The following is a 26697-nucleotide window of genomic DNA, read 5'->3' on the forward strand; positions in this document are numbered from 1 at the left end:
CAGCAGCTGGCTATAGTGGCTGTTGCAGCTGCTGCTGCCGCGAGATGGGAAAAGTGACATCAATGGACTCTCCACTGTGTCAGCACCTGAGGCCATCTGTGACTGTTGCCTTTTTGTTGCATTAGACAATGTTCGAATTGTCTCTGCCGATGCCAAAATATTGTTCAGTAATGCAGCAGCTTCTGTTAAATGACCGGAGAACTCCTGGGATGACATGTGCGCTCCAAAGCCTTTCCACTTCCTCTTCTGAGCCCCCTTCCTTTTACACTGAAACACCTTCCTTTTACCCTGAAATCTCAGTAGTATTTATGAGAGCACACACATAATGTGTGTGAGAGCACAACATTGTAGTTGTATGTATAACAGCATTCCAGTTGTGTGTGTGACAGCATAACATTTCAGTGGTGTTTGTGAAAGCATTTCACTTGTAAGTGTGTGAGGTTTTTACTATAGTGTGTGAATGTGTTTGTGTGCGTGTGTGTGTGTGTGTGTGTGTGTGTGTGTAATATTTGTCTTGGTGTCTGTAACATTATTTTTGATGATGTTTAAGGCTTGTATGGTTGAATCTTGGTGAATACAGAAAAGCAGTTGTAACTGCCTTGGCTAACACCTACACTGGGATTTCTTACTCCACTATTGCTGGATATGTTACACATAGCGGAAGAGGAGGGGCCACCAACCTACTATAAACTATAAAAATGGCGTGACAGGAAAACCGCAGCAGTTGCATTTGAAATGGGGACACCAAACTACAAGCGCTTTTGGGTTTCTTGAAAGGTGCTATATACATTGAAGTTATTATTGTTATTGTTATTGTTATTGTTATTATTATCATAATTATTAAAAGTTATACGTGTGTTTTTACCACTATACTGTTGTTAAAATTAAGTTAATCTATCAGTCTGAATTGAAATACTGCAGATACAGCATAATGTCTCTGGCTGACTATCACCAACTGATCTAATGAGCTTCAAGTACATGCCATTTCCACACCCACAGTTCACCATGAATAAATACAGAAATATCCTTAAACTCCTCTTGCATGTTGCAAATTTTGACCACTCCACCACTCATTAGGTCTGTCAGTGAGGAAATAAGAAATGCAGTTTCACTGACTGTGTCTCAGCAGTGTGTTTCTCCAACAGAGTGGCCGTCATTACGCACAGTTGTGGTTATTTGAAGCTTCCATACCACTAATTCATCACATTTCTGTAGACCATCATCTTAGTTATTGAGGTTTCAATAATTTCAACACTACATGAATATTGCACAAATGCCCTATCTGGCAATGATATTGGAAGTTAAATGTAATTTGTGTATCCACCCTGTGACTAAGGTCTATATTTCCCCAACATTTTTTTTTAAAGATTATTTTTTGGGCATTTTACTGCTTTATTAGATAGAGACAGATAGAAAGGGGGAGACAGAGGGGAAGACATGCACCAAAGGGACCTCAGGCCGGATTCGAACCCGGCTCCGCTGCAGCAAGCACACAGCCTTCATGGAGCCTTCGAACCAGTGTGAGCCACCGGGACGCCCCATTTCTCCAACATTTAATGTGTTCTTCGTTGGCCCATTCTACACCACTCCACTAAGCTTCATTTGTACTAATGTGAGGGAAAATTATAAAGTGCTTCATAAATGGCTACATGGTTGAGCTTTAAACACCAAAAACGAATCACTTGCTCCTTGGCCCGAGCACTAGCTTTCCAGTAGATGCAATGTGATTCTGTGAAATCCTGTGACGTCACAGACAACAGAGAAAATTGTAACCAATAAAACTTCCTCGACTGGAAATAATAATTGTAATTTAGAAGTTTAAACAACCACTTACCACATCAATAATGGCATAGATTAGAACATCCAGTTGTACCTCTGTGGGTGATCTACTAGGCCGAATCATGGTAGATTTATTCAACTTCAAGTTCTTATAAAAGTCCCTATCAGTGCAGTTACCTTTGGAGGACAAAAACATCAACACATTCTTTATGAGATAATCTACTACTAAAAGGAAAGAAAAGAAGAAATGTGACGTCTCAATTTTCCGTTCAATTAGACTTTCAGAGAACCAATGTTTGAGTTATTTTTTTACAGATCAATCTTTGTATCCATCCACTGCCTCAGGGTTGTCATCATGTGGATTTGATGATTTTCAGCCATGCTAGCAACACAGTGACATCGTTCAAATATGGTTCAGACATTCATGTGGTGCAAATGATGGATTGTAATAATTTACTCCATGTCATTATTTTGATTTGTCCAATACTAACAACAAACATATGCATATAAACAACGTAAGAAACTGATGAGATTAAAGCTGGCAATGTAGCCAAAATCATAACGATAATATATATTTGTTTACATAGATACGTATGTATATACATTTGATTCGTGTACATACTTTGCTCAAAGCTGGAATTGGACCTCAGATGATCATCCAGAAGGTATGGTGGTGCTGAATAATTTTAGGCACTTCCATCTGATAGAAAACAGTATTTTTCAATTTCAGTGTTGTTTAACTGTAAGTTAAAGCTCTGACTGAGCACAGTTTTGAATTTTCATTTCATTTATATATGTATTCCGACATACTAAAACATGGCTTTTTTGAAAAAAATGAAAAATGCTAACTTTTATTAAAATTCCAAAAGTCATATTTTCTTACTTAGTTCTGTTGGGTTTAAACTGATTTTGAGATTCTGTAATTAAGGCTACAGGAATAAATGTTCATTCAATTAATAACAGCACTTTTGCAGTTTTTGTTTCTTGTACGTACTTTCCTCAAAGCTGGAATTGGATCTCAGAAGATCATCAAGGTCTGTTGGCGCTGAGTGATTTGAGGCACCTCCACCTGACAGAGAACAGAATGATTCAACTGCAGCAACGATGTTGAACTGTTAGCAAAGGTTTCTCAGAGCGCAATTTGTAAATCTTATTTTGTTGAGTATTTTGACATCATAAAACATGGTATTAAAAAAAATAATGTCAGTAAATAAAAATTGCTGAATGAACATTTTATTACTTAGTTCTGTTTGTTTTTAACTAATTTTAAGCAAGATTGTTGCCTCTCCCCTAAAATAATGATAAAATAAAGATTAATTGGATTTTGTTTGTGGCGCTCACAGCACTTTAGAGTGGGAAATTTAAAAATTCTTTCCAGGAACAGTGTCCCTAACTAACCACACACGTACCACACAGCAAACATAGTTTGGAAACAGATCATGCTTGTTGTTTCATTATTTTTAGTTACTTTTTTTTATGCTGCGTCACAAACAAACCTCCATTCACTTTCATTGTACTGGGTAGCAACAGAAATTGCACACAGACAAAACCAGGACTATCTGTGTGACTAGACTTTTTTTTAAAAAGTTAAACATTTTTATTTTTGCTTCATCTTTCAGGAGCCTGGTGACACTGTTACAAACTAGGCCTAAATGGTGTTTGATTAAAATACCAAGCAGCAGAAATTATCTTGAAATCCTTTTTAGCCACACTCAGAGCATTTATAATATACACCTGCACGTATCATACAGAATAGTTCCAGCTTACCTGTGAGGGAGAGCAGAAAGAGGAGAGCTGCCAGCATCATGACAGTGGCTGTGTCCCAAAGTCAAGGAAGGATGCTCAAATGGCTGGATTTGAAGGACACTACGTCATCGACATCCGCCGAAGGACTGTCCCAATGTCGAGGATGTTCCGGAGGACAGAGTTCTTCTTTTGCCCAAATTCCGAGGATGCATGTGTGTATCCTCCGTGCGCTCCGACTACCCATAAAGCATTGCGCACACCGGTCTACCGGGAGATTTAAAAATGGAGAGCGTAGAAACAGCGACGCCGGCGGCGCAATATGCATTTAAATATTTAAGTATTTTCACTTTACACTGAATGTTATCACATAACTTACAAACGTGTGTTCAAAGTCAAGCAAAAACATATGAATAAGCATATGCCAGAATATTAAGCTTAAAGATAATAAACGTCATCTTGATACATTGCCAGTTAAGTTAATTAATGCCGTCTCAGTCGCTAAAGTTATTGTTTATTAATTTATATGCGTCCGATGATGATGAACTATGTGCAACTATGCCATTCAGAAAGTTATACATTTTTATTGTGTTTACAGGGACCGAAAGTCTGCTATTATCCGTTATTGTTATTTATAAATAACTGTTATTGTACTGTACTGTAAAATAAAAAATAAAAAATCACAGAACATATTTCCATGATGAATTATGCGCCGCTGCATTCATGGCACTAAGTAGCGGCCAAATTCAGCCAGGATCAGTTAAATATTCAGGTTTAATCCACTTTATGGTTTTTACTTGATAAATCGTGGAGATTCAACCTTAAAGCATGTTCTTCCATTTTCACAAATATGTGTCAGAGTGCTGATGCCAAAGACACATCATGTCGTGAACTGATTTTGAAATTGCGGCGCTGAATTTATTTATTTATTTATTTTAAACTGATAAGAACAGATACTACACTTGATCTGAGCCAAAAGGCCGAGAGCGGCGCTGAAGTTAAGCAGGACGTCCAATTACGCAATGACGCACAGCTGCACACTCCGAAGGCTGTCCCATTTTGCGTTGCACCAGTGAAAGGAAGGAACTCTTGCCTTGCCTTCGGAGGACCCGACTCCGAAGGAATGATCCTACCAAGGAAGAATCCTTGACATTGGGACACAGCCTGTGAGAGGTCTGCAAAGTCAACGAGCATCCATGTCCTCTCCGTGTTGTGTGGAAATGTTTGTAGCAGCAATAATGTAACTGCCCTATACTGGAAGAGGGATGGGCAAATGTTGTTACCAACCCTTTATTTTTTTTTCTTATTGTACAAACAGGCCTAATGCATCAATGCTCTCAGGAATTGAAAACGTCCTCGACACTTAGCCGCCTATGGGCAGATACATTTAGCTATCAAACCAAAAGCTTCTTACTTCCTTCAACTACTGTTGCTTTTTCATTTAATCAAATTAAGTGGTTCAGTATAGGAGCTGCATCTGAAAAGAAGGACCTACAATTTATATTTATTTACATTAAATATACAAGTAATGTGAGTGGTTACTGCCCCAAGCTATCCTGTTCCTTATCAGACACAATTAATTTCTAACAGTCCTTAATAAACAAACATTATCAGCAATTACAATACAGTTGGAAAATGGAAGAAAATGGAAGGAGTGACTGTTTCTATATTGTTCAATCTAACAAAAAATTAACATTACCATGGGTTTATTTTCAATTACATAAATAAATCTAGAACATGTCGTTTTACAACAACAAAATAAACCAACAGGATATAACAGGTTAACCAATGAATTTTAGAGATGTTGGTAGATGGATTTTGTTAGTGTTGCACAGATTTAACATTTTAACATTGATACTACATTTTGAGCATGTAAACCTAAACCTGGCATTTTCCCACAGTTTCTGTCTGTAGTGTCAAACTACACACACACACACACACACACACACACACACACCCTTGTACTTCTAACGTTGTGAGGACCCTTACTGACATAATAGACCAAACACCAGCACCTTACACTAACCTTAACTACCACGACTAAATGCCTAACCCCAACCCTTACCCTAATCTATACCTTATTGTAACATTAAAACCAAGTAATAACCCTCACACAGGTTCTTGAACAAGTGAGGACCAGCCAAAATATCCTCACTTTCGGAAAAAAGTCCTCACTCTGATGGCTAAAAAAACCCACACACAAACGCACACATTTGTTACATTTGCAGGCACAGAGCCTGACTTTTCTCAAATTTTCCCACACTCTGTACTGTGTGAAGTGTGTCAGTGTTTACAAGAACCTGAGCAATTACATTTCACATTCTGAACATTCAGGGGCAAATTTACAAAGACTGGATTGCAGCGGCTGAATGAATTGCTGATTGCACCATCAACTGCTGTCTGCACCATCTTAAAGACTGATTCAAAAAGGATATTGCTCGAATTATATTGCAGCACGAACCCACCCATAAAGTTTTGCCGGTGACTCCAGGTCGCCCCCTTTTTGCATGTGATTGCAATTACCCAAGTGGCAGATTATAAATGCTCTAGAAGCGAATGTGTTGGTTGTGAGGAGTGACGCCCTAAATACACTCCCAAGTGGATGTGTACCAGAGGTCTGCGCACCCATTGGAACAAGACAGGCTCTGAACACCTGTTTTGTTTTTTTTAATAGACAGGGTCGACTCATTTAACTGCAACAGTAACAACACGTCTTTTCATGAGGGTCAGACTGAGCCAGAGGTCTATTTGTTTATTTACCTTGTTTTTCATTAATTCCTTTCTAATTTTATCTGGTTTTTCCCCCTAATTTATTTCAACTGTGTGTGGCTAATAGCGCTGGGAAATTAATTATTTCTGTCCTTTGCATAGAAAGGGACGACTTTTGCACCAAATGTATGCAGATTACCCCCATTTAAATATGTGCAAAAAACACAGGAACACCAAGACGCTACCTGCTTAGCAGCACGGTTAGAGGGGTGTTTCACCTGACACGTAATCAATTTTAATTGTGTAACTGGATTGAGAACTGGTACCACAGCCAATGATCCATATACTTTTATACTCACCAAATCATTTTGTTACCTCTGTACTGTATTATGTTATCTGCATTAATGTTTCCTCATTTATGAAGCTTTTCCTTTGACACCAATCTGCATAATCCAAATCTATGTAAACATTCTATTTCTTCTATTTTTCCTGGCTGAACAACACACAAACTGATTTCAAAGAAAGGAGAAAAAAGTTTCTTTATTTATTTCAGCAGTTTGAAGTCTGATATACATTTTCAAAAGCAGATTACTTTTATTCTACAATGTGAATACTTTATGCAGCTTAACTGCAGATGTAGATATACTGAAGATGTAGAAAAAAAAACTGAAATTACTTAAACGATAAAAGAAAAAAACATTTTTATGTCCTCAAATAATCATCACTTTAAATATAGTATATTTGCCTAGTATAATGGAAGAGCAAACAAAAGTACTGTAGGCAACAACTACATTGCATTTCCACAGAAGAGAATATAAATCTGGAGAGCAACTTTAACATTTAATTTTGTGTGCTTGCTTGCAAAAGCACACTAACTACTATTCACCGTGTCTATTTTTATTATTTTGTGTGCTTGCTTGCAAAAGCACACTAATTGTTATTCCGTGGGCTTATGTCTTATTCTTCCGTTTCTTCCGTGGTGTTTTTTCGGCTGACTTCTCCTCCCAGAGTTTTGGTCGCACATACACAAAAAAGGTAGTTTGTCCACCTCTGTCTGCGGAACTGTCTCCAACAGCAGTTAATTTCAGTTAATTGCTCTGCTCTTATTGGTCGACTCCACCTGGCCACCTGGTTGCTTAGCTACCAAAGCCTCCCCCCTCCCCCCTCTCAACACAGACATTCTAACTGATAACTGTCAGTTTACTCTAAGTGAACAGACATGGCATTTCTTCATAAAACATGAGACCTTATAACTTGACCATACATTGTCCAATCTGCCTCAAACTTGTCATGCATGATAATGGTTCATCACTTATCAGTTCTACATAACAATAATTCATAAATTCCCGCCCTTTTTGATTAGCCACGCCCCCTTTCATAACTAATGAACCCTTTGTCCTAGAAACTTGTATAAGGTGTCAGATTACTCGGCATGAAGTCCATGTTTAACTGGTGATTGACAACCCCACCCCTTGATTAGCCACACCCCCTTTTACTAACTATTGAACCGTTTGTCCTAGGGACTTGTATGAGGTGTCAGTGTACTCAGCAGAAAGTCCCTGTGTAATCCCTGCCCCTTTTTATAAGCCACGAGAGCCACGGTCCAGAGGCAAGCACACAATCAAAATTTCTTTGGAAATTTTCTAGTTATGTATGTTGTTAAAGATTGTTGTCTCTCTAAATTCAGGACACTACCTGTGACAAGTTATAGAAATCTCTTTAACATATATGGTGGACTAATTAAACACAATTATGCATATTACATATCCAAGGCACATTTTACTAGAACTTTATTATACAACCAGACTGGTCTAATGGGTTAATATAGACTATGTCTTAGATGTCTGGCTGTGTGCAGAACATACAACACTACTGAAGGACTACATATATCTAACCTTCCATGCAGAACCAACCACGTTATGTACAAACTAATACATCATCCTCTCTCTCTCTCTCTCTCTCTCTCTCTCATTTTTTTAGCCAATATTGTTGAGAATGCAGTCATGAAGTTGAATAAACTTCATTTGAATCGTCATCGGACAAAACAAAAAGGCGTCTCCTTGCTTACATTCTGACACCATGGCAGCCTAATTAATCCGTAACGTGTCAGTATAAAAGTTGTATAAAAGTCCTGGCCCTGCAGGAAGACTGACTAAAATGTGTAATGTAATTTAACACAATGTAGATTATTAATTACCATGCAAAGTGTTTGCCTTAAACCATGTAGTTGGTTTATAACAAGTCAGTAAAATGGCTTAAATTGAGCGACGGATGGATTTTTCTTTTCTTTGGTCTAGAACTATGGAACTGAACTACAGGTGTGAACACAGACTACATATCTGTTAAAGTCAATGTCAAATGGAAAAATGTTACTCATGTTTTTTAGCTTAAGGGCCACTCATCTATTTAACTGTTCCATAATGAAAACATAACAACTAAGAACACAACGGCCACTGTGACATAGGAAATTAAGAAAACTTTGTTGATCGTTTTAGCCACTCTGGTCCAGTAGCCGATCTTTCCTGCTTCCTCCCTGGTGTTAAGGAGCTGAATCACCTCCTTCATCTCATCTGAGAGCTTCTCCAAGGCAACGGACTCCTCCGTCAGTTCACTGCTGCTGCCCTGCAGAAGTCATTTAGTGAACATTGGACACATTTGACATTATAGTTTTTAGGTCCACTGTGATAACAAAAAAGAAGGTCGTTTTTAATTTGGGTGAACTGAACCTTTAAAATGGATGGAGGATCGTCAACAGACACATCACAAACATGAGCACAGTGAGTCCATTTCTTCGGCTCTGAAAGGACATGTTTGACACATTTGACTGTTGTAGCATAGAGAATGTAGAGTTGAGATTGAGAGTTTAATAGGATTAATGTTTAATCTCACCTTTAGAATAGCTGACAGAGCAGCTGACTTTGCTCCCTTTATCTTCACAATCCTCACTCTTTGGTCTTTGGTCTTCATCTGCCTCGATGTCTTTCCCCATCAGATACATCACCAAAATAGTCTCAAAGAGGCTGATCATCATCAAACCAAACATCCCAATGCAGTAGACAGCTGAAGGGAGAAGGTGGCATTATCAATGACAAAATATATGTGCTCTTTCTGCTCATATGAAGTATAGTATAGACTCTCAGCTTCTTTACCAACAAGTGGAACCCTGTCTGAAGTGGTTGGCAGAATCTCATTTAGGATAAGCTGCATCACAGTTACAGCGAGCAGCACAGTGACCTTGAAGCTGAGCTTCTCGCCCCCACTGTCTGAGATCAGGAAAGAGGCCAAGTCCAGAAAAAAGAAGAACAAGATGGGCAGCAAAAAGTTGGCGACGTAGAGGACAGGCCGCCTCTTCATGGTGATCTGTGAAATAATGTTCATGGGTCAGGTGGTTTATCTTAACATTTGTCAAAGGCTAAACTACAGTAAGTACAGGTATTACAGGTATGTAATACAAACCTGCCCATGTCTACAGTGATGCAAAAGGCACTAGAATCATTTACGTATGAAAGAGGAAGGTTACAGTCTATACCATACATAAAGACTCCTGCTCAACAAAACCACCAGTAGCAGTTAAATAAACTTCAGTACCCAATGACAGGATAAAAGGATTAATAAAAGAAAGAAACGAGGCAGAATGTCTTTTTGTGACAGAGGGCCGATAGTTCGCCAATTCGTTTGACCTTGAAATTCGCTCTGGTCACCTGTGTCGTCATTTTGTCTGCAGTGCACACAGGATAGGCCTACAGCTGGGACAAAAGCTGCAAGAGTTTTATTCAAAAAAGGCAATGCAAAGCCAGCTGATAGTATTTTGGTGCAAAACTGGGCAGGGAGAAGAGGCTCATTTATAACCATTGAACAAAACAGGGAATTATATATTTAATTATGGATACATACTTCATACTAACTTTCTGCAAAAATCTGAATTATTCCTTTCTTTACCAATTTTAAGAATGAAAAGAGGTTTTTCAAGGTAAATTTCTCTCATCCTCAGCAGTTAGCCTCCCTGGTTAGCCACAGGAACTAATTACCTTAACTGGTCCTTTGGCTAACTTACCAGAAGTTTCACTCAGTATTGATTTTCTTCCTGTTCAAACATTTATGTATATATGTATGTATTTGTATGTATGTATGTATGTATGTATGTATGTTTGTATGTATGTATGTATTTGTATGTGTGTATCTACGTATGTATCTATGTAGATTTCACTGAAAATGTATATACTACAACGGGTGTTAGTTTCTTTCAAATAAGGACAGGCAAAAAGGAAACGAAATTGATAACAATAAAAAATGCATAATAATGTCTACAGTATCATAAAAGATTCTGAATAGAAGGAAGATGGTGCATGAAAAGCATTGAGAATTACAATAAATGAAATTAACTTACTTTGACTACAGCTCATTTGGAAATATTGTGAAAGAATATTTAATTTATATTTTCTTTTGCTAACATTAGATAAATCTACCATTAAGAGAAAAATGTAGCATTGTGAAAAGTAGTTGGCTAAGTTAAACAATTCTAACAAAGTTTGGGTAACACAATCTGTTCTCACCAGACATTGGCTGATGCTAAAGCTAAAATATAAATTTGTATGCATTTTCTTTTAGTCTTTAAGTTTTTATCCTGTCCTGATGTCTTTTAGCCTTTTAGTTTTTATCCTGTCCTATTGTCTTTTAGTCTTTTAGTTTTCATCCTGTCCTGTTGTCTTTTAGTCTTTTAGTTTTCATCCTGTTGTCTTTTAGTCTTTTAGTTTTTATCCTGTTGTCTTTTAGTCTTTTAGTCTTTTAGTTTTTAGCTCCAGTGTTCCCTCATGGGGGCCTCCTCACTGGGGGGTGTGTTGGGTCTGCCCGTGGGGATGTGGTCTTCGAGATTACCTGGACCGGGGGACTAGGCGCCTCTGCACCATGTGTGGAGTCCGCCCCGGTCTACCCGGGTCTTGGTGGTCTCTGTGACCACGTCCTCTATGGCTGTGTGCTCTGGCACCTCTCAGTGTGGATGCTCCCACAGGTTGCTTTTTCCTCATCTGGATCCTCGGTGCCTTGCCATGTCTCTACACTGTCAATCAATATGTGCTGTGTGTGAGTCTGAGTGTGTGCTTGTGTGCGTGCGTGTCTATGTACATGTGTGTGTACATACAGATGTGTATGTGGGGATGGGAGGAGTGGGTTTTGTCATTTTTATTGTCTGTTTTTATCCTTATTTTTTGTAAAGCACTTTGTGTTACATTTCTATGTATGAAAAGCGCTATATAAATAAAGTTTGATTTGATAAATGAAAATACTTCAGTAAAGTACTTGTACTTACTTGAGACAAACAGAGTATATTTATTTTATACCTGTGTGTTTGAATCCAGAAATACTTACAGTGTAAACCAACATGCTTTGTTCAAAGCCAAAATTGTTTTTATTTTTGATGTTGGTCTTTATGTCGACAAACAGCCACTCTGACCCCTTCTGCATTGTCTCCTTAGCCCACTTGTTGGTCCAATCGGCGTTATTCATCTCTCTAAGCTCTATATATGTGTCTAAGGTGGGAGATACAAATAAAACTGTGAGGTTTCCTTAGAGGTTGACAAAAACACTAAATAGTATGTGTATTCAGGTGACAGAAAACTATAAAAGTTAAAACACACACGGGAATTTAAACAAAAACAGAAATAAGAACATAAACAATGTATATGAATTTATAAAACTTTCAAGCAGAACAGGTTACAGGCTCACCAGTATATATGATAGACTTGAAAGTCAAGTTGCAACTCTGAACATCAAAAGGAAATTTGTAAACTTCCATCATGCAGGTGCTGGTCACCACCATGATGTTCCTATAGGTGATGTCACCATTATATTTAACCAAGAGATAAGGACTCGGCAGGGCCTTGTCCTTCTCTGTCCTGGATGAGAACAAACACACAGATGATTTTGACTGAATTTTGCATCATGTTTCATCTATTATACTACACAACAAAGCTTAATGTAAAATACACTGAAACCACCAACTTATGATAAACTATAAAGAATGTCTGGAAAGGAAAACTGCAGCAGTTGCATTTGAAATGGGGACACTAAACTATAAACATCTTTGGGTTTAATGAAAGGTGCTATATACATTTATGTTTCTCTCTCTCTCTCTCTCTCTCTGTGTGTGTGTGTGTGTGTGTGTGTGTGTGTGTATGCGTGCGTATATATAAAACTTACATCTCTTCAATTGTAAGATCTGGCGTCCACATGTCTTTAGCAGGAAGATGAATGTCCTTTATACCACAGAACTCCCTAGAATCCCAAGAAAAGGATTTATGTTTCCATATCTAGAGAGGGAAAAAAAGACCAAAATGCATTAGAACAAAAGAAATGGGAAATGAGACTGAGGTGGGAATTAATTTAATCAAAAACTCACCATATCAACCCAAAGGCAGGAAATAAATGTCTGCTCCTTCTCGTTCTAAGAGAAAATAAATGTGTGAAAATCTTTCCAGCCAGACATCCTGTAAAATGTTATAAGACTCAAAACATAACATGGAACCTAGAACACACTGGGGCCAGATGCATACAATCCTGTAAAATTATAACTAAAACTGTGTAGCAAAAATGCGCATATACATTCTCTACAAAGCTGCACGTTCTCCTGTTCAATTTTATAAAGGTCAATCATTGTGAGCTGGGCGGATGTGCACAAGCCTCATTTCCACATCCACAGTTCACCATGAATAAATAACAAATGTACTTAAAGTTTTTGTCAAAAAAATCTGATGTGGCCCATTCTAGACCACTCCACCAAGTTTCATGAAAATCAGTTTTTTTTTGTAATCCTGCTGACAGACAGACGGCACCACCTGCACCGAAAACTCAAATGTAAGGTAAATGCAATTGCTAAATGCATTTGTGTGAGAGAGAAAAATCCCCCTTTTGTGTCAGTTCACAACACTTCCTTATAATAGGCCACATGATGATGCTGATTAATGGCCCACCTGCCCTCTTCATTAGATATCCTGCTAATGAACAGACAACGTAAAACACCCTCTTCAGCAGACTGAATAATAATTACCTTTAAAAAACAATAATATAATAATAAACCATTGATCTCTTACAACATCTAGAGTTGAATAGAACAGAACCTCCAGGTTTACTGATGTGTACTAATGTGAGGTAAAATTATTAATATTATTGAGTGCTTCATAAATGGCTACATCTTTGCACTTTAAACACTAAAATCAAATCACTTGCTCCTTGGCCCAAGGCCTAGCTTTTAGGCTGATGCAATGTGACGTAACAGTTTTTGGAGACATTACAACTTCCCCGAAAGGAAATAATAATTGCAATTTATGGGTTTAAACAGCCACTTACCACATCTAGAATGGCATATGGTATAACATCCAGTTCTACTACTATGGGCCATTGCTTTTTATCACCAGGCAGAATCAGGTTCTCATCTTTCTTGGTCAAGTTCTTAAAAACATCCCAACAAGTGCATTTGGAGGGCTTCTCATCTAAAGCAAAAACATCAACACATTCTCCATTAATAATTTACTCTCAAAGGAAGAAAATAAAGCGTGATGTTCTCAATTTTTCAGACCTTCAGAGAACCTATGTTTGAATTATGTTTTCTCAGTAACTTCAATCATTGTATCCATTCAAAAGTTGTTGATTTGAAGATTTTTTCAAATTTTTCTTCTTACTCCACCATCACGTCATAATTTGAATTTGTCTAATACTTTGGTTTATAAACAAACATATACATATAAACAGTAGAAAAAAATAATGAGATTAAAGCTTGTAATGTAGCTCATTTCATACCTAATATATAATGATATATATCATATATAATACATATTTTTTGACTAATTTAGTCTATATGAATTAACCTCATGGTAAAGACTATTATACGAATGATAAATATTGCCATAACACAGTTTTGCTGCTGTTTTTACTGTAATAGGAACAAATTATTAAAAAAAAAATGATAGACATTTTTGTTACTGTAAGCCTGATGATGTCAGCATTTAGCTAAGAGCCCTTCTGGGCATCAGAGCAGCTTCATAGGCCTGTTAGCATGACTGTGGACTCTAATTATTAGTTATAGTATTAATCTTCAATCATTAAATCAATTAGCTCACAAATATCTGCAGTAATATTATGCTGGGATTGTGGTCACATGAGATGGCAGCATTACTCAAAGTGCTCGACCACTAAATGATTTTTAAATGTTGGCATTTGTATAGTCTACATATACATACATACAACAGGCCACTGTGTCAAGACTCCTATTATTAATGCTACAGAAGAATATTAATAGATTTAATCACTTTGGAGTGTTTGTTTCTTGTACGTACTTTTGTTAGAACTAGGATCGGACATCGGTAGATCAGGTTGGCTTGAGCCACTTTCACCTGACAGAAAAAATATATAATTAATTGCAACAGTGTTGTTAAACTGTAAGTAGAAGCTCTCTTAGAGCACAGTTTTGAAATATTATGTGTCCTAAAACATCCGAAAACATAGCATTTTGAAATTGAAAAAAAAAATCACTATTAGCTAGTAAAAAAATGCTGAATTAATATTTTCTTGAGATTCTGTAATTAAGACTACAGGAATAAATGTTCATACATATTATTACTGTGCACTTTTGGAGTGTTTGTTCCATGTACGTACTTTCCTCAAAGCTGGCATTGGACCCCAGAAGGCCATCAAGAAGGACTGGTGGTGCTGAGTGATTTGAAGTACTTCCATCTGACAGAAAAAAGTAGGATTCAACTTCACCAGTGCCCTTAAACTTTAAATATAACATAATTACTTCAATCTGGTGGGTTTAAACTGGTTCTGAGATTCTGTATTTAAGGTTACAGGAATAAATGTTCATACATATAGATAATGTGCACTTTAGCAGTGTTTGTTTCTTGTACATACTTTCCTCAAGGCTGTAATTGGACTTCTGTTGATCACCAAGAAAGTCTGGTTGCACTGAGTGATTTGTGACACTTCCACCTGACAGAAATGATTCAATTGCAGCAACGATGTTGAACAGTTAGCAAAAGCTTTCTCAGAGCACAATTTGTAAATCTTGTATTTTGACGTCTTAAAACATGTCAATTAAAAAAAAAAAAAAAAAAAAAAAAAAAAAATATATATATATATATATATATATATATATATATATCAGTTAATAAAAAATGTTAAATGAATATTTTTTTATTTAGTTATTTAGTTTAGAAAAATTCAACAATTCTCTTTCAAGGAACATTGTCCCAAATTATCCACACATGGACCACACAGCAAACAGTGTTTGGAAACTGATAATGCTTGTTGTTTCTATATTTTTACTGGGTAGCAACACAACTGTTTGTGTGGTTAGATATTTTTTGTGAAATATTAATATCTTTTTTTTCTCTAAAAATTAAATGGTGTTTAATTAAAACACCAAGCAGCAGAAATGATCATGAAATAATTTTAGCCATACAGCAGAGCATTTCTAATAGACACCAGCATGTATGATACAGAATAGTTCCAGCTTACCTGTGAGGGAGAGCAGAAAGAGGAGAGCTGCCAGCATCATGACTGTGAGAGGTCTGCCAAGTCAACGAGCATCCATGTCCTCTCCGTGTTGTGTGGAAATGTTTGTGGCAGAAATAATATGTAGCTGCCCTATTCTGGAAGAGGGATGGGCAAGTTTTATCACCAACCCTTTCATATTTTTTACCGTTAGTTTTCTTATAGAAAAAGGCCTAATGCAACAATGCTCTCAGGAATACCATCTCAACATTTAGCCGCCTGTGGGCAGATACATTTTGCTATCAAACCAAAGCTTTTTACTTCTCCCTATTACTTCTGTGGCTGTTTATTTTATCAAGTTAAGTGGTTCAATATAGGATCTGCATCTGAAAGGAAATAACCTACAATTTATATTACATGTTAAAACTTTAAAAACCTTTGATTAGGACTTAACGCAATGTACAGATGAGGCTATGATCCTGTCAATTATACAGATATTTGGTCATAAATCAAATTATTATACTTTACCTCTGGCACCATTATCACGTCAAAATTGAAATTTGTCCGTTACAAATTATCCTGAGGAGGACATGAACTGCAAAAAAAACTTTTCATTGCATATTTATCAAATCAATATTTGGTCACCCTGCTGGATTTTAACCGGTTTTGAAATTCTCTATGTATAATAAATGAGAACTTTTGTTTCCTGTAGATACTTTATTTCAAACATCTGATTGGACTTGATTGACCATCAAGAAGGTCTGGTTGCTCTGATTATCCAGAGGAAACTACCTGACAGAAAAAAAGTTAACAGCACTTTAGATAATTAATTAATTAAAAACCAATATTATTTCAATACAAACACGTTTTTTTGACACAGCATGACTAAGTGAATTGTTGACATTTTTCTAAACATTTTGCATGGACTGAAAAAAAAAAGCACACCAGAAATTGCAGCCATGCAAATAGGTGGTCCTCACACATGAACAAAATAATACTGGTCTCCTCAACTGTTAAGTGCAGTGCAGTCCAGAAACAGAAACACATGTGTATGAGGATGAAAAAGAGATTTTTTTGTGTTGCTCGTGAATGTTAGTTACCAAAATCATTACTTTAGGATTTTTAGTTAAACTTATGCAAGCAGTGAACAAAAAACAATTAAACCTCTTTTTCATCCTTGTACAAACAAACAACACACGCACACACACACACACACACACACACACACACACACACACACACACACACACACAAATACACACATTTAACTACTCACACTCATTTAAGTCACAGTAGCTGCAAGATGTTAATATTACAAATATTATTTCCTCCTTTTTTATTTTTAGTTTGAATCTTCTAGATTGCTCACTTGTTTGTTCATAAATGTATCATCATTTTCTGTTTTTTTTTTACCTTGTCACTATTGTTTTGGTTCTGTACAAAAAATTTTTTTAAAGAAGATGATTGTAATGTTTTTTCCAGATGTGGGTTCCAGTTTTATTTTAGTCAATTGTGAGGACCACCTTTTTGCATGGATGCCAAATGTGGATGTCAAAAGGTAAGATTCTGCAAATACGTAGTCCTCACATGTGAGCAAAATGATAGCAGACCCCCACAACTGTCAACAACATGAATGAAAAGGAGATTTCCTTGTTTATTTGTGATACAGTGTGCCTAAAAAATGTTTTCAAATCCAATATTGTACATACAACAGAACAGAACTGTTTCATCAAATAAATACATTGTGACATTGTGTAGGCTGAGGCAGCATTATCATACGTTTTTCCTAGAAAGAAAACAGAAATCTTTCAGTTCCTGTAAGAATCTAACTCATGATAGACAAATATTGTGCTTATAACATGCAAAAATGTCATTTTAGGCACTCCAGATGGTAAATCAAGGTCTGACTCAGTCTGATTCAATTGCTCATTAACTCATGTTAATGAGTTTCAAAATCTCCATCTCCAAGCTTTTTACCTGAACCGTAAAACAGTTGAAGTAATGGGATTGTTTTTGTTGAGCTCACAGCACTACCAGGAAATGTGTCTCAGTTCTGAATTATCTATATACCACTTATTTCATAATGTATCATTAACAATAATCAATTCCCTTCCATTGTAGTGGGGATGCTTCTTCATTTCTCATTTGTGTAATGATAGAAACATGCCTAATGCAACCTTGTGGGCAAATCAATTTTCAAAAGTGGGTTAATTTGTGCTTCCTCTGTTGTTGCTTTTTGGTTGAAGTATGTAAGTAAGTAAGTAAAGTAGTTCAATGTTGGAGAGAAGAAGTCTAAGGGCAAGCACAAACTAAAAAGCTACTTTTTTAAAATTGCGCCATGCTTTCCCATCCATCCATTCGTTGTTTATTTCTTGTCCTCTTTTACCAACATTATATTCTGACTCATATTATACCCATGAGCCTCAGCTGTCAGTGATGTTGAAGAAGCCAAGGAACGACACAAATAGCAGCTATAGCAAACTCTGAAGTTTTGTCGTAATTGGGAACCAAGGCTTGGGACCATTCTCATTTATCTATTTCAGCCTCCTGGTTTGTAAACTGATCTCAGTGGGCCATCTTTAAGGATGCCTTCATTCCTTAAATGCATAGGATGCATATACATTTTCCCACATTCAGGAGGTCTAAAAGTGGCCTGATTTAAAAACGTGTTTTACTGGTTTCATACTATTTCTAAAAGAGTATCAATGTTACTGAATGCACCATAAATCCTTCTATAGCTCAGACAGCCAGTGGTTTACAACTGCTAAAAACATCAAAAAGAAGAAATTCACCAGTAATGTGAGTATGATTGATGTGATATGCACAGCAGCACAAGCCAGTAAACACTGAACAGTTTACATTTTGCTGGTAGATACAACAATAACAGTCTAGAAAGAAATTCCCCACTAGAAATATAACAAATGTTATAAATAATGTTAATTAAACTGATGCTAGCTAAGAGTATGCTAACTACAGCAGTTGACAAGCTAAATCCCTCAGACTCACACCAAAAAAAGGAGCATCATGATGGGAAAGGGGCAATAGTTCTAAAATCCTGTTTGACATTGACATATTTAGGATGATCCTGAACAAGCATCTGTTGGGAATATTGTGGATTTCTTGCATTTAATATCTAATATTTGGAAAATATGATTGATGTGTTTTTTCTTGCTTGCCATCCCTTTTAATGTAAATAACAGAGCAGCAGAGAGGTGAGCAGATAATAGTAGGAGAACATGTTTTTGTAAGATGAATAAGCAAGTTTTTCATTAATAAAATCAAGGGGAAATAGTCAGTAGATATCTGCATTCTTTTTCATGTAGCTTTTAATGAGTAATGGATAATGGTCACTCCTGCAGTGGACATCACAATAACTTGTAACATTAAGTACATTTTAGGGGTGACGCAATCACATATATAGTGATAATGAACATACAGAAATACAGCTGTGCCAAGCACACCAGAAATTGTGTCCATGCGCATAGCTGGTCCTCACAAGTGACCAAAAATGGTGGTCCACACAAATTATATATATATATATATATATATTTAAAGCCAATACTGGACATACAACAGATCACTGCTCATTACTGCTCCAGTAGTACACCAAAATGCATTTCTTCTGAAGAAAACATAAAAAGATCTTTTTAACTTTTCTGCAAGAATTTAGACAACCCGTGATACACAAATATATATAATAAATAATTAACATGCAAAAGTAACATGCATGTAAATATATGTTTTCATATCAGTGCACTAGAATTTTACAATACAACCAGACTCGTTCATATTGTGTAGGTATATGTGTTAGATGTTGATGTAACAACATAAAACATGCAAACCACAGTAGCTGCACTATACTGAAGGACTCCATATATCTCAACAGCCAAGTATACATTTCCTGATCAGATTTTTTAAAACAAGTACATTGAAAACAAGACTGTGTTTTTATCAATTCAAGCGTTTTTATCTCCCAGCAGGTCCAGATGTGGAAAAATGAAACCACTGTTGATTTGAAGGTGTTCAGTGTGTGAAAGTTACTGACAGTGTTTCCAATGACTTATTTTTTTATGGCTTTTTAAGAATGGCATTTAAAAAAACAAATGAAAATGGCAAGAAAAATGTAAATTGCGCAAATTTTTTTTAGAAACTTACATTGGCTTGAGTTTGAGAGCTGATGTGCTTACTGGGATATAGAGAACTTTTTCCTCACATGACTTACCAGTTTTTTCTGCTGTCAGCTTCTTCCTGGATGTTGTATTAATTTTGTCTTTGTGCCTGAACACCATGAAACATGGACACATCTTGCTGACATGAAAGAACTACTAGAACATAAAACTTGTCAAATGTAACCAAATTCCTGAAGATATTTCGGTAACACTTTCTATGAAGACTACATCTATAGTGCATTATGAGCGCATTCATAGTGAATTATAATGCTCATTATAATCAATCATAATGCATTATGACTGCATTCATAAACACATATAAAGCTTCATGATGCACTATATCAACAGTAACTGCATTATAGATGCGTCTATATGAACCTCACTTTACTTAAAGCATACATTGATCATTTATTTATACGTATGGCATCCTATGAGTCCTTATAACAATTGATTGTTAAGGTGTGTGTATAGAGGGGTATGAGTAGTTGTAATGTATTATAAGCCTGACCTGAAGGTCTCCTTTTCATAACATTTATTTCCCAAGCATCAGCAAGCCAACTGTTTACAGTGAGCAGTAGAGTCTCCACTGCATTGTTAATGTGTGTTACTCCAGATTTTCCTCCTGTACTGATAAAACAAATGCCAATGGGCTTGCTTTGCTTTGTTCTATATTATTGCAGTTCCACTAAAAAGTAGAAGTTATCCTTCCTGACTGGACCTGTCTTTAAGATCCTATTTACATATAGTGTTTTTAGAGAGTGGTATGTTTGAGATGTGCTTGGTGTGTGATTGATTGTTGTGGGCCAGTCTTGGCCAGAATGCCAGGACAGATTTTTTTGTCCCAGTCCAGCAGTGGTTGTCGGCTGCACTGCTTTCGCAAAATACTGGACCAATTTCAAAAATCGTTGTCCTCATTTGTCACTTAGCCTTATTAAAGTCACTTAAAGGGAAACTTAAGCATTCTTCAACCTACCTTCCCTTGTTTTTGTGTCTAATTTGAATTTACAAACAGCTGGTGGCTCCGGGTCTTACCTCTGTGACAGTTGTGGAAGTTGGTTTTGCTTTGATTGTTACGGGCGTCACTCCGGCTTTGGTCGTTATCTGCCTCGTTTTCTTGGGATGCAGAGTCTTTCTTCATCAGATGCATCACCACAATTGTCTCCAGGGGCCGGTATTTCAAAACTTGCAATCCTGATCAGGATAATCCGGATAACGAAATCCTCCTTTTCTCAGTCGTGGATCAAGGTGATCCTGCTGACTTTATCTGAGTATTTCAAAACATTGGCGGAGTGGATCACCATGACGTCGATGTGGGCGGATCTGGATTTCCAAATCTTGTCGTGTCTCCGACTCTGGGATCGAAACATGGCGGACTACCTGACGAAAGGAGCAGGGAGCACCACTTTCACGTCAAAAGTGTAAGTTAACAGTCATCTAATGTGTAGCGGTTTTAAGACCATACGAACGCCAACCAACATATCATGCTAGCCAACTTCTTGAATTGTCACCTAATTAAAACCAGGCCGCAGCGATCGCTAATTGAGACGCGGCCGTGCTAACGGTAGCTAACTCCGCTTCATTGACTTGTGTGTTAAGCAGCTAGCGGGCTAGCGAGGTAGCTGCTTTGTTGATTAATTTTAGTCTATGGTTTAACTTATAAAGGAACTAATCGGACATACATCATACCTTAACTGTTTAAACTAACACCAACTTGTTTAGAGTTTACTAGCGTTACATTACTGGCAACACGGCAGACTTAAAAAAAAATCTGCTCCATGTGTACAGAGCAGACTGCTGCAGTACTTAGGAAACGTAACATTACACGGTACAAGTATTAACTATACGGGTCATTCAGAAGTGTCAGAATGCTCCAGTAATGCTAGTGATGATGTCATGCTTTGTGTACATAAAGATATACTCATACACCTTCTCTTTCTTCTACTTTCAGAGTCACTCAGCCATGGACCTCTCAGCTATAAGGACAACCGGGTCTCTATGAGTGATGGAAATCCTTGGAAACACTTTAATTGTATTGATCCATTCAATGTTATTGGATTCTGAATAAAGTTATTGAAACTGCTTGAAATTGTAATTGCATTACTTTCATGCTATATAGCTTGGTCAGTGACACAATAAGAAACATTTTTCATCCTAATTTATCTCCCTTATATAGAAGACTCTCACTAAACATAATTATGGTCATTTATAGCAAAATATCATCTGATTTGATGAAGTAGAATAATCAGTTTGTACACAAACACCTTACTGTATGTTTTAAAAATCACATTCAAGCTATTTCCAGACATTACACTAAATTTGTGCAGTAGTGTTTTGCCTGCAAATTCCCACTGCCCTTTACATTGTGATGATGTCACAGACATTTAAATTCCTTTTCTCGGCTGGAGGAAAGTTTTAAAAACATAAAAGCTTCATGGATCAAAAACTCATAATAGAGAGCAACAGAACTGTAGTTAAAGTTGTCCTGTGAACAGATTTACAGACGTCCCTTTTACTATTGTAGTCTATGGGGAAAATGCTTTTTGGGCTGTTGCAATACCGTGAGTGGCCACTGGGGAAAATGTCATCAAGGCTGAGCGGCAGCACCCTATCCAGTTCATATTATACATCCATGGTAATAACGCATTATATACAAAAATTCATCATGCTCTTACCAGTGTGTATGACGGACTTGAAGGAGAGGTTGCAGCTCTGAATGTCAAAGGGGAATTTGTAAATGTGCATCCTGCAGGTGCTGACCAGCACCTGGTCGTTCTGGATTTCAACATCACCTTTACTGTTGATGGTGAGATAAGGACTCGGAGGAGCTTTGTCCTTCTCAGTCCTGTAACACACAGAGACATGTGAAAACAAAAAAAAAACATGATGACAAGTTCTTCAAGATGCCTTAAGAACTAGAGATACACTGATAACAATACAGTACTAGTGCTCTATTTTTGTAGAAATTCTAAATCTGTATACTTCACTTTGTTGAACTTTTTTGTGATCAACTATATATTAAAAATGTTTTTATTTCACCAATGCACTGTATCACAAAGTAAAGATTGAGGGATTTCATGAGTAAATGTATCAAAAAGTTTATTATTGATGCATAACACTTACATTTTATTCTTGTTATTATTATTTGGTAGGTGTAGCCTTGTAGCGCGGAATATGTGTGTGAAATACACTTTAAACCATAAAGTTCCTTAAAAGGCATCAATATATGCTGATAAACTGACCTGATGAAGTTTCTGCATTAACATGGCAGGTCCAAAATAAATACAATTCTTTGTTTATGTTATCACAAAATTCAACGTGTACATGATCATTCCCATTGAGATAAAAAAGGAAATCATGGCCTCAAGTTACTTTAAAAACTTTACAAAAATGATTTCAGTGTACATAAAAAGTGAAATTTTGGGATGCAAAAAAACATGTATTATTAGCATAACTGTATGTGAATATATGAATGACAACAAAGCACTCTAGCAATGGAAATAATAGAGAGACATGGGGAAATGTATGATCGATGTTCATTGATGTGCATGTGGGTGTCCTAAAATTGAAAACGGCTCCATGCAGATAAGTGGTCCTCACAAGTGTCCAAAACAAATAGTGGTCCCCACAACTGACAAAAACAAGGTTTTGTGTTTGTAGAAGAAGGAAAATCAGATTTAGTTCAATGCTAAACATACTATAGATTAACTGTTTCATCAAATAAATACATACTGACAAAATGTAGGCTGAAGCAAACAGCATCAGCTGGAGTTCCTCAACAAATAAAACATAAAACAACAGGAGCTGCAATTTACTGGGACACTTTTAACTGATCAGCTTTGCTTAAACGAGCGTGTGGAATCAAGACTTCCAGCAGAGCAAAATATGCAAATACATTCACACTTACATTTCTTCAATCGTGAGATCTGGCTTCCACAAAACTTCCATTGGAAGAGAAACATTATCAATTCCACAAAACTGATTTGGATCCCAGGAAATGTATTCATTGTGCCACCTCTGCAGAGGAGAACAACAGGCACATGATGACAGAGAGAAATGAATCACACAGAGTGGTCAGTACACTGAACAGCTAATTAAAAGCCGTTTTATTGTGTATGCGGGGGGGGGGTTATGTTATAGTTGCACATCTGCTGCCACAGTTGACCACAGTATGTCGTGTCAAACACTGCCTCCACTGGCCAGACGTTGTAACTGCAACACAAATCTCTCTCAAAGATGAGCTGACAAACTTGTGTTGTTTTCAAAAAGAAAGGATGATGAATGCATGATGAAATTGCAAATATGAAGAAAATAGTTGCACACTTATAGCCACAATGCACTTCTTCAATGCTCTGAGGAAGACTTTTAATGTTGACCTTTTTTCCCTCACAAATAAAATGTGGTAACATCAAGCAACTAAGGAGAAATATATTTGATGAAATCTCAAAGTATTAGTTTTATATTGGGAGAAAAAGTATGATTAGTGTGTCCACTAAACTGGACATCATGCATCACCGACTATAGTTCCTGCAACTTTTTAAATTGTTTATTAAAACCTAATTATCCTACTAGTTATCTTTAACTAGTAGCTGAGGTGCCACAAAGACTCATACATGGACAAACAGTAAAAATCTGTTTGCAAATACCTCTGTGAAACCAAAAAATATAATAAAATAAAAGTGAAAGCCTGCAGCATCCTGCTAATTTTGTCACAAAGGAAAAAAACTAAAGCTATTTATAATTAAATCATGATATAAACATAGCATTGTAATTGAATTGAGGTAATTAAGTCTAAATTTGTGTATAAAGAGCTGAAGGAACATGGTATTATAGACTGTATTTTCTCCTCACATGCCCTGCAGATTGAGTCATCATTGAGGCATTAAATGAAGGCATTACAACAGACCTATGGGTGTTTTATTCAGCCTTTATAGCAGGCTAGAGTCGTTTTAACCTTTTGTCACAATTCTGTAGCTCCTGCTGTCTGCCTTTATACTTCATTATTTATTTTCTATATTTAACCTTTTATTTAAACAGGGAAAGCCAGGCTCCCTTTTATAGAATATATCCTGATTACAATACATATAAAACAATAAAAGCACATGAGAATTGCTGTATATGTCAAGAAATGACAGGCCAAGGACATCAGCATAAGGGACAACATACATTTCAGAGAAAGCACATGAATCTAAACTCCTGATTGTGCATGTGTCATTTCAAGAGTTTTGGCAGTTTGTGACAAGAATTTGACAATAATAATCAAATAAAAATGAAAGGAATATGCAAAGTGGACGTGGCCTATTCTAAAACAATAATTAACTTGTAAAAGTTGCAAAAATATAGCTTCAACCACTCACCACGTCCAGAATGGCGTAGAGCAGAACCTCCAGGGAGACCCGTGTGCTGCGTTTGTAGTTTTTAACGGGCCGGGTCATGGAGTACATCTCGTTGTTTTTGGTCAGATCCAGGTGGTTTAACACCTCCTGATAACTGCAGTTACACTCGGGAAACGCCCCGTCTACAGCAGAAACATCAGGAACTCACTGTTGTGCATCATGACAGACTTCAGATTTCTAATTTTCCATCATTTAGGCTGTGTATTCAGTATATGGCATACATTTTTAACCTCAGCTCCTATAACTAAGTCTATAATAAACTTTGTAACATACAGAAACTCAGACCCTCAAGGACCAAAATATTTCATTAAACCCTATTAAAACCACAATGTCTGATCCCATTACACCATAAAATCATGCATTTTATTAAACTAGGCTTTTGATGTGGAGCCCTGGCTTCAAAACTTGTAGTTTTTACTATTTTCCACCAGACTGAGACATCCTTTGCCCTATGGAATAAAAAAAAAAAACATGCAACACAGTTATTGTCGCTGTATTATGCAGCACTGAAATGTTTGATGCAACACATATTAATACATACAAATATTTGTGGGCTTTTTCAGGGGCGGGGGGGGTTTGGCTTTTTAACTTCTCATGGTTGTCTGTTCATCAGATTTACGGTATATGCTCTAATTTAAAGGGCTGACAGCATTAGTGTTTGATAATAAATCAGCAGTGGACACAGTCCCACAAACCATGAAAAAAAAACACCAGCTCACAAATACGTGCAGTAATATCCAGTGACTGTGGTCACTGAAAGGCCATTATGGGCTGGGCGTTGGCAGAACTGTGGGGGTTTTATCTCATCAGTCCGCTAATGATTTTTGAACATGAGCATTATTGCAGTAATTTAAGTTTAAATGGGGCTTTCTGTCTGAGATCCATCTTATAATTGTCGACCAAATGCATGTTGTTCAAATAAAGACACGATTTTCAGCTCAAATCTGGATTTATAAACCTTATAATGTTGGAAAAATATCTTCCATAAAACTGTGTTTTTTATTCTATTGTTCTAATTAAAATATTGATAGACTTCCCTTTTCTTAGTTTGTATTTGTATATACTTTTTAATTATTTTGTATTACTCTGGAAAAATCACATCTGTCAGCAGAAAAACTTCAGACTAAAAGCATTATTCCTTCATTCCTTCACTATAACACCAAGCAGACGTGCAAATTAAACAACAACAACAATAATAATAATAATAATAATAATAATAATAATAATAATAATAATAATAATAATAATGTGAGCACAGCTTTCCACCTTTTAATCCTAAAAGTTTCCCAACGAACAAGCCACAGGAAATAAGTTCAGCTTTTATCAAACCTGCAGGAGATTTCTCAGGATGCACCTGAACGCATCATGCAGTAAAGCTTACCTGTGAGAAAGAGCAGAAAGAGGAAACCAGTAAGAATCAT

General features: G+C 36.6%; 1 protein-coding gene and 1 non-coding gene across 2 annotated transcripts; both read right to left on the bottom strand.

Annotated features, from left to right (window-relative positions):
• Positions 1 to 2797: 2797 nt before the first annotated feature.
• On the bottom strand, positions 2798 to 26697 carry LOC131990127 (5-hydroxytryptamine receptor 3A-like). Its single transcript, XM_059355526.1, has 10 exons — positions 26658 to 26697; positions 25238 to 25398; positions 12626 to 12670; positions 12427 to 12536; positions 11953 to 12122; positions 11596 to 11756; positions 9381 to 9591; positions 9149 to 9291; positions 8710 to 8853; positions 2798 to 2848 (listed from the first exon to the last, which is right to left on the bottom strand). Exons 1-10 carry the CDS (start codon positions 26695 to 26697, stop codon positions 2798 to 2800), a joined length of 1236 nt encoding a protein of 411 aa, XP_059211509.1.
• Positions 4332 to 4516, bottom strand: LOC131990257 (U2 spliceosomal RNA). The gene has a single exon (XR_009396061.1). It is a non-coding gene; the product is annotated as a U2 spliceosomal RNA (small nuclear RNA).

This window comes from Centropristis striata, chromosome 17 (assembly GCF_030273125.1).
Source record: "Centropristis striata isolate RG_2023a ecotype Rhode Island chromosome 17, C.striata_1.0, whole genome shotgun sequence".
Lineage (NCBI taxonomy): Eukaryota > Metazoa > Chordata > Actinopteri > Perciformes > Serranidae > Centropristis > Centropristis striata.

Excerpts from the sequence above, each read along its gene's own strand:
- LOC131990127 (XM_059355526.1), bottom strand. The coding sequence starts at position 26,697 with ATGATTCTTACTGGTTTCCTCTTTCTGCTCTTTCTCACAG. Across the intron at positions 12,671-25,237 it reads TCTACGCCATTCTGGACGTG|AACGAGAAGGAGCAGACATT; the intron begins GTGAGTGGTTGA and ends ATTTTCTCTTAG. Across the intron at positions 11,757-11,952 it reads CAAGTCTATCATATATACTG|ACACATATATAGAGCTTAGA; the intron begins GTGAGCCTGTAA and ends CTCCCACCTTAG.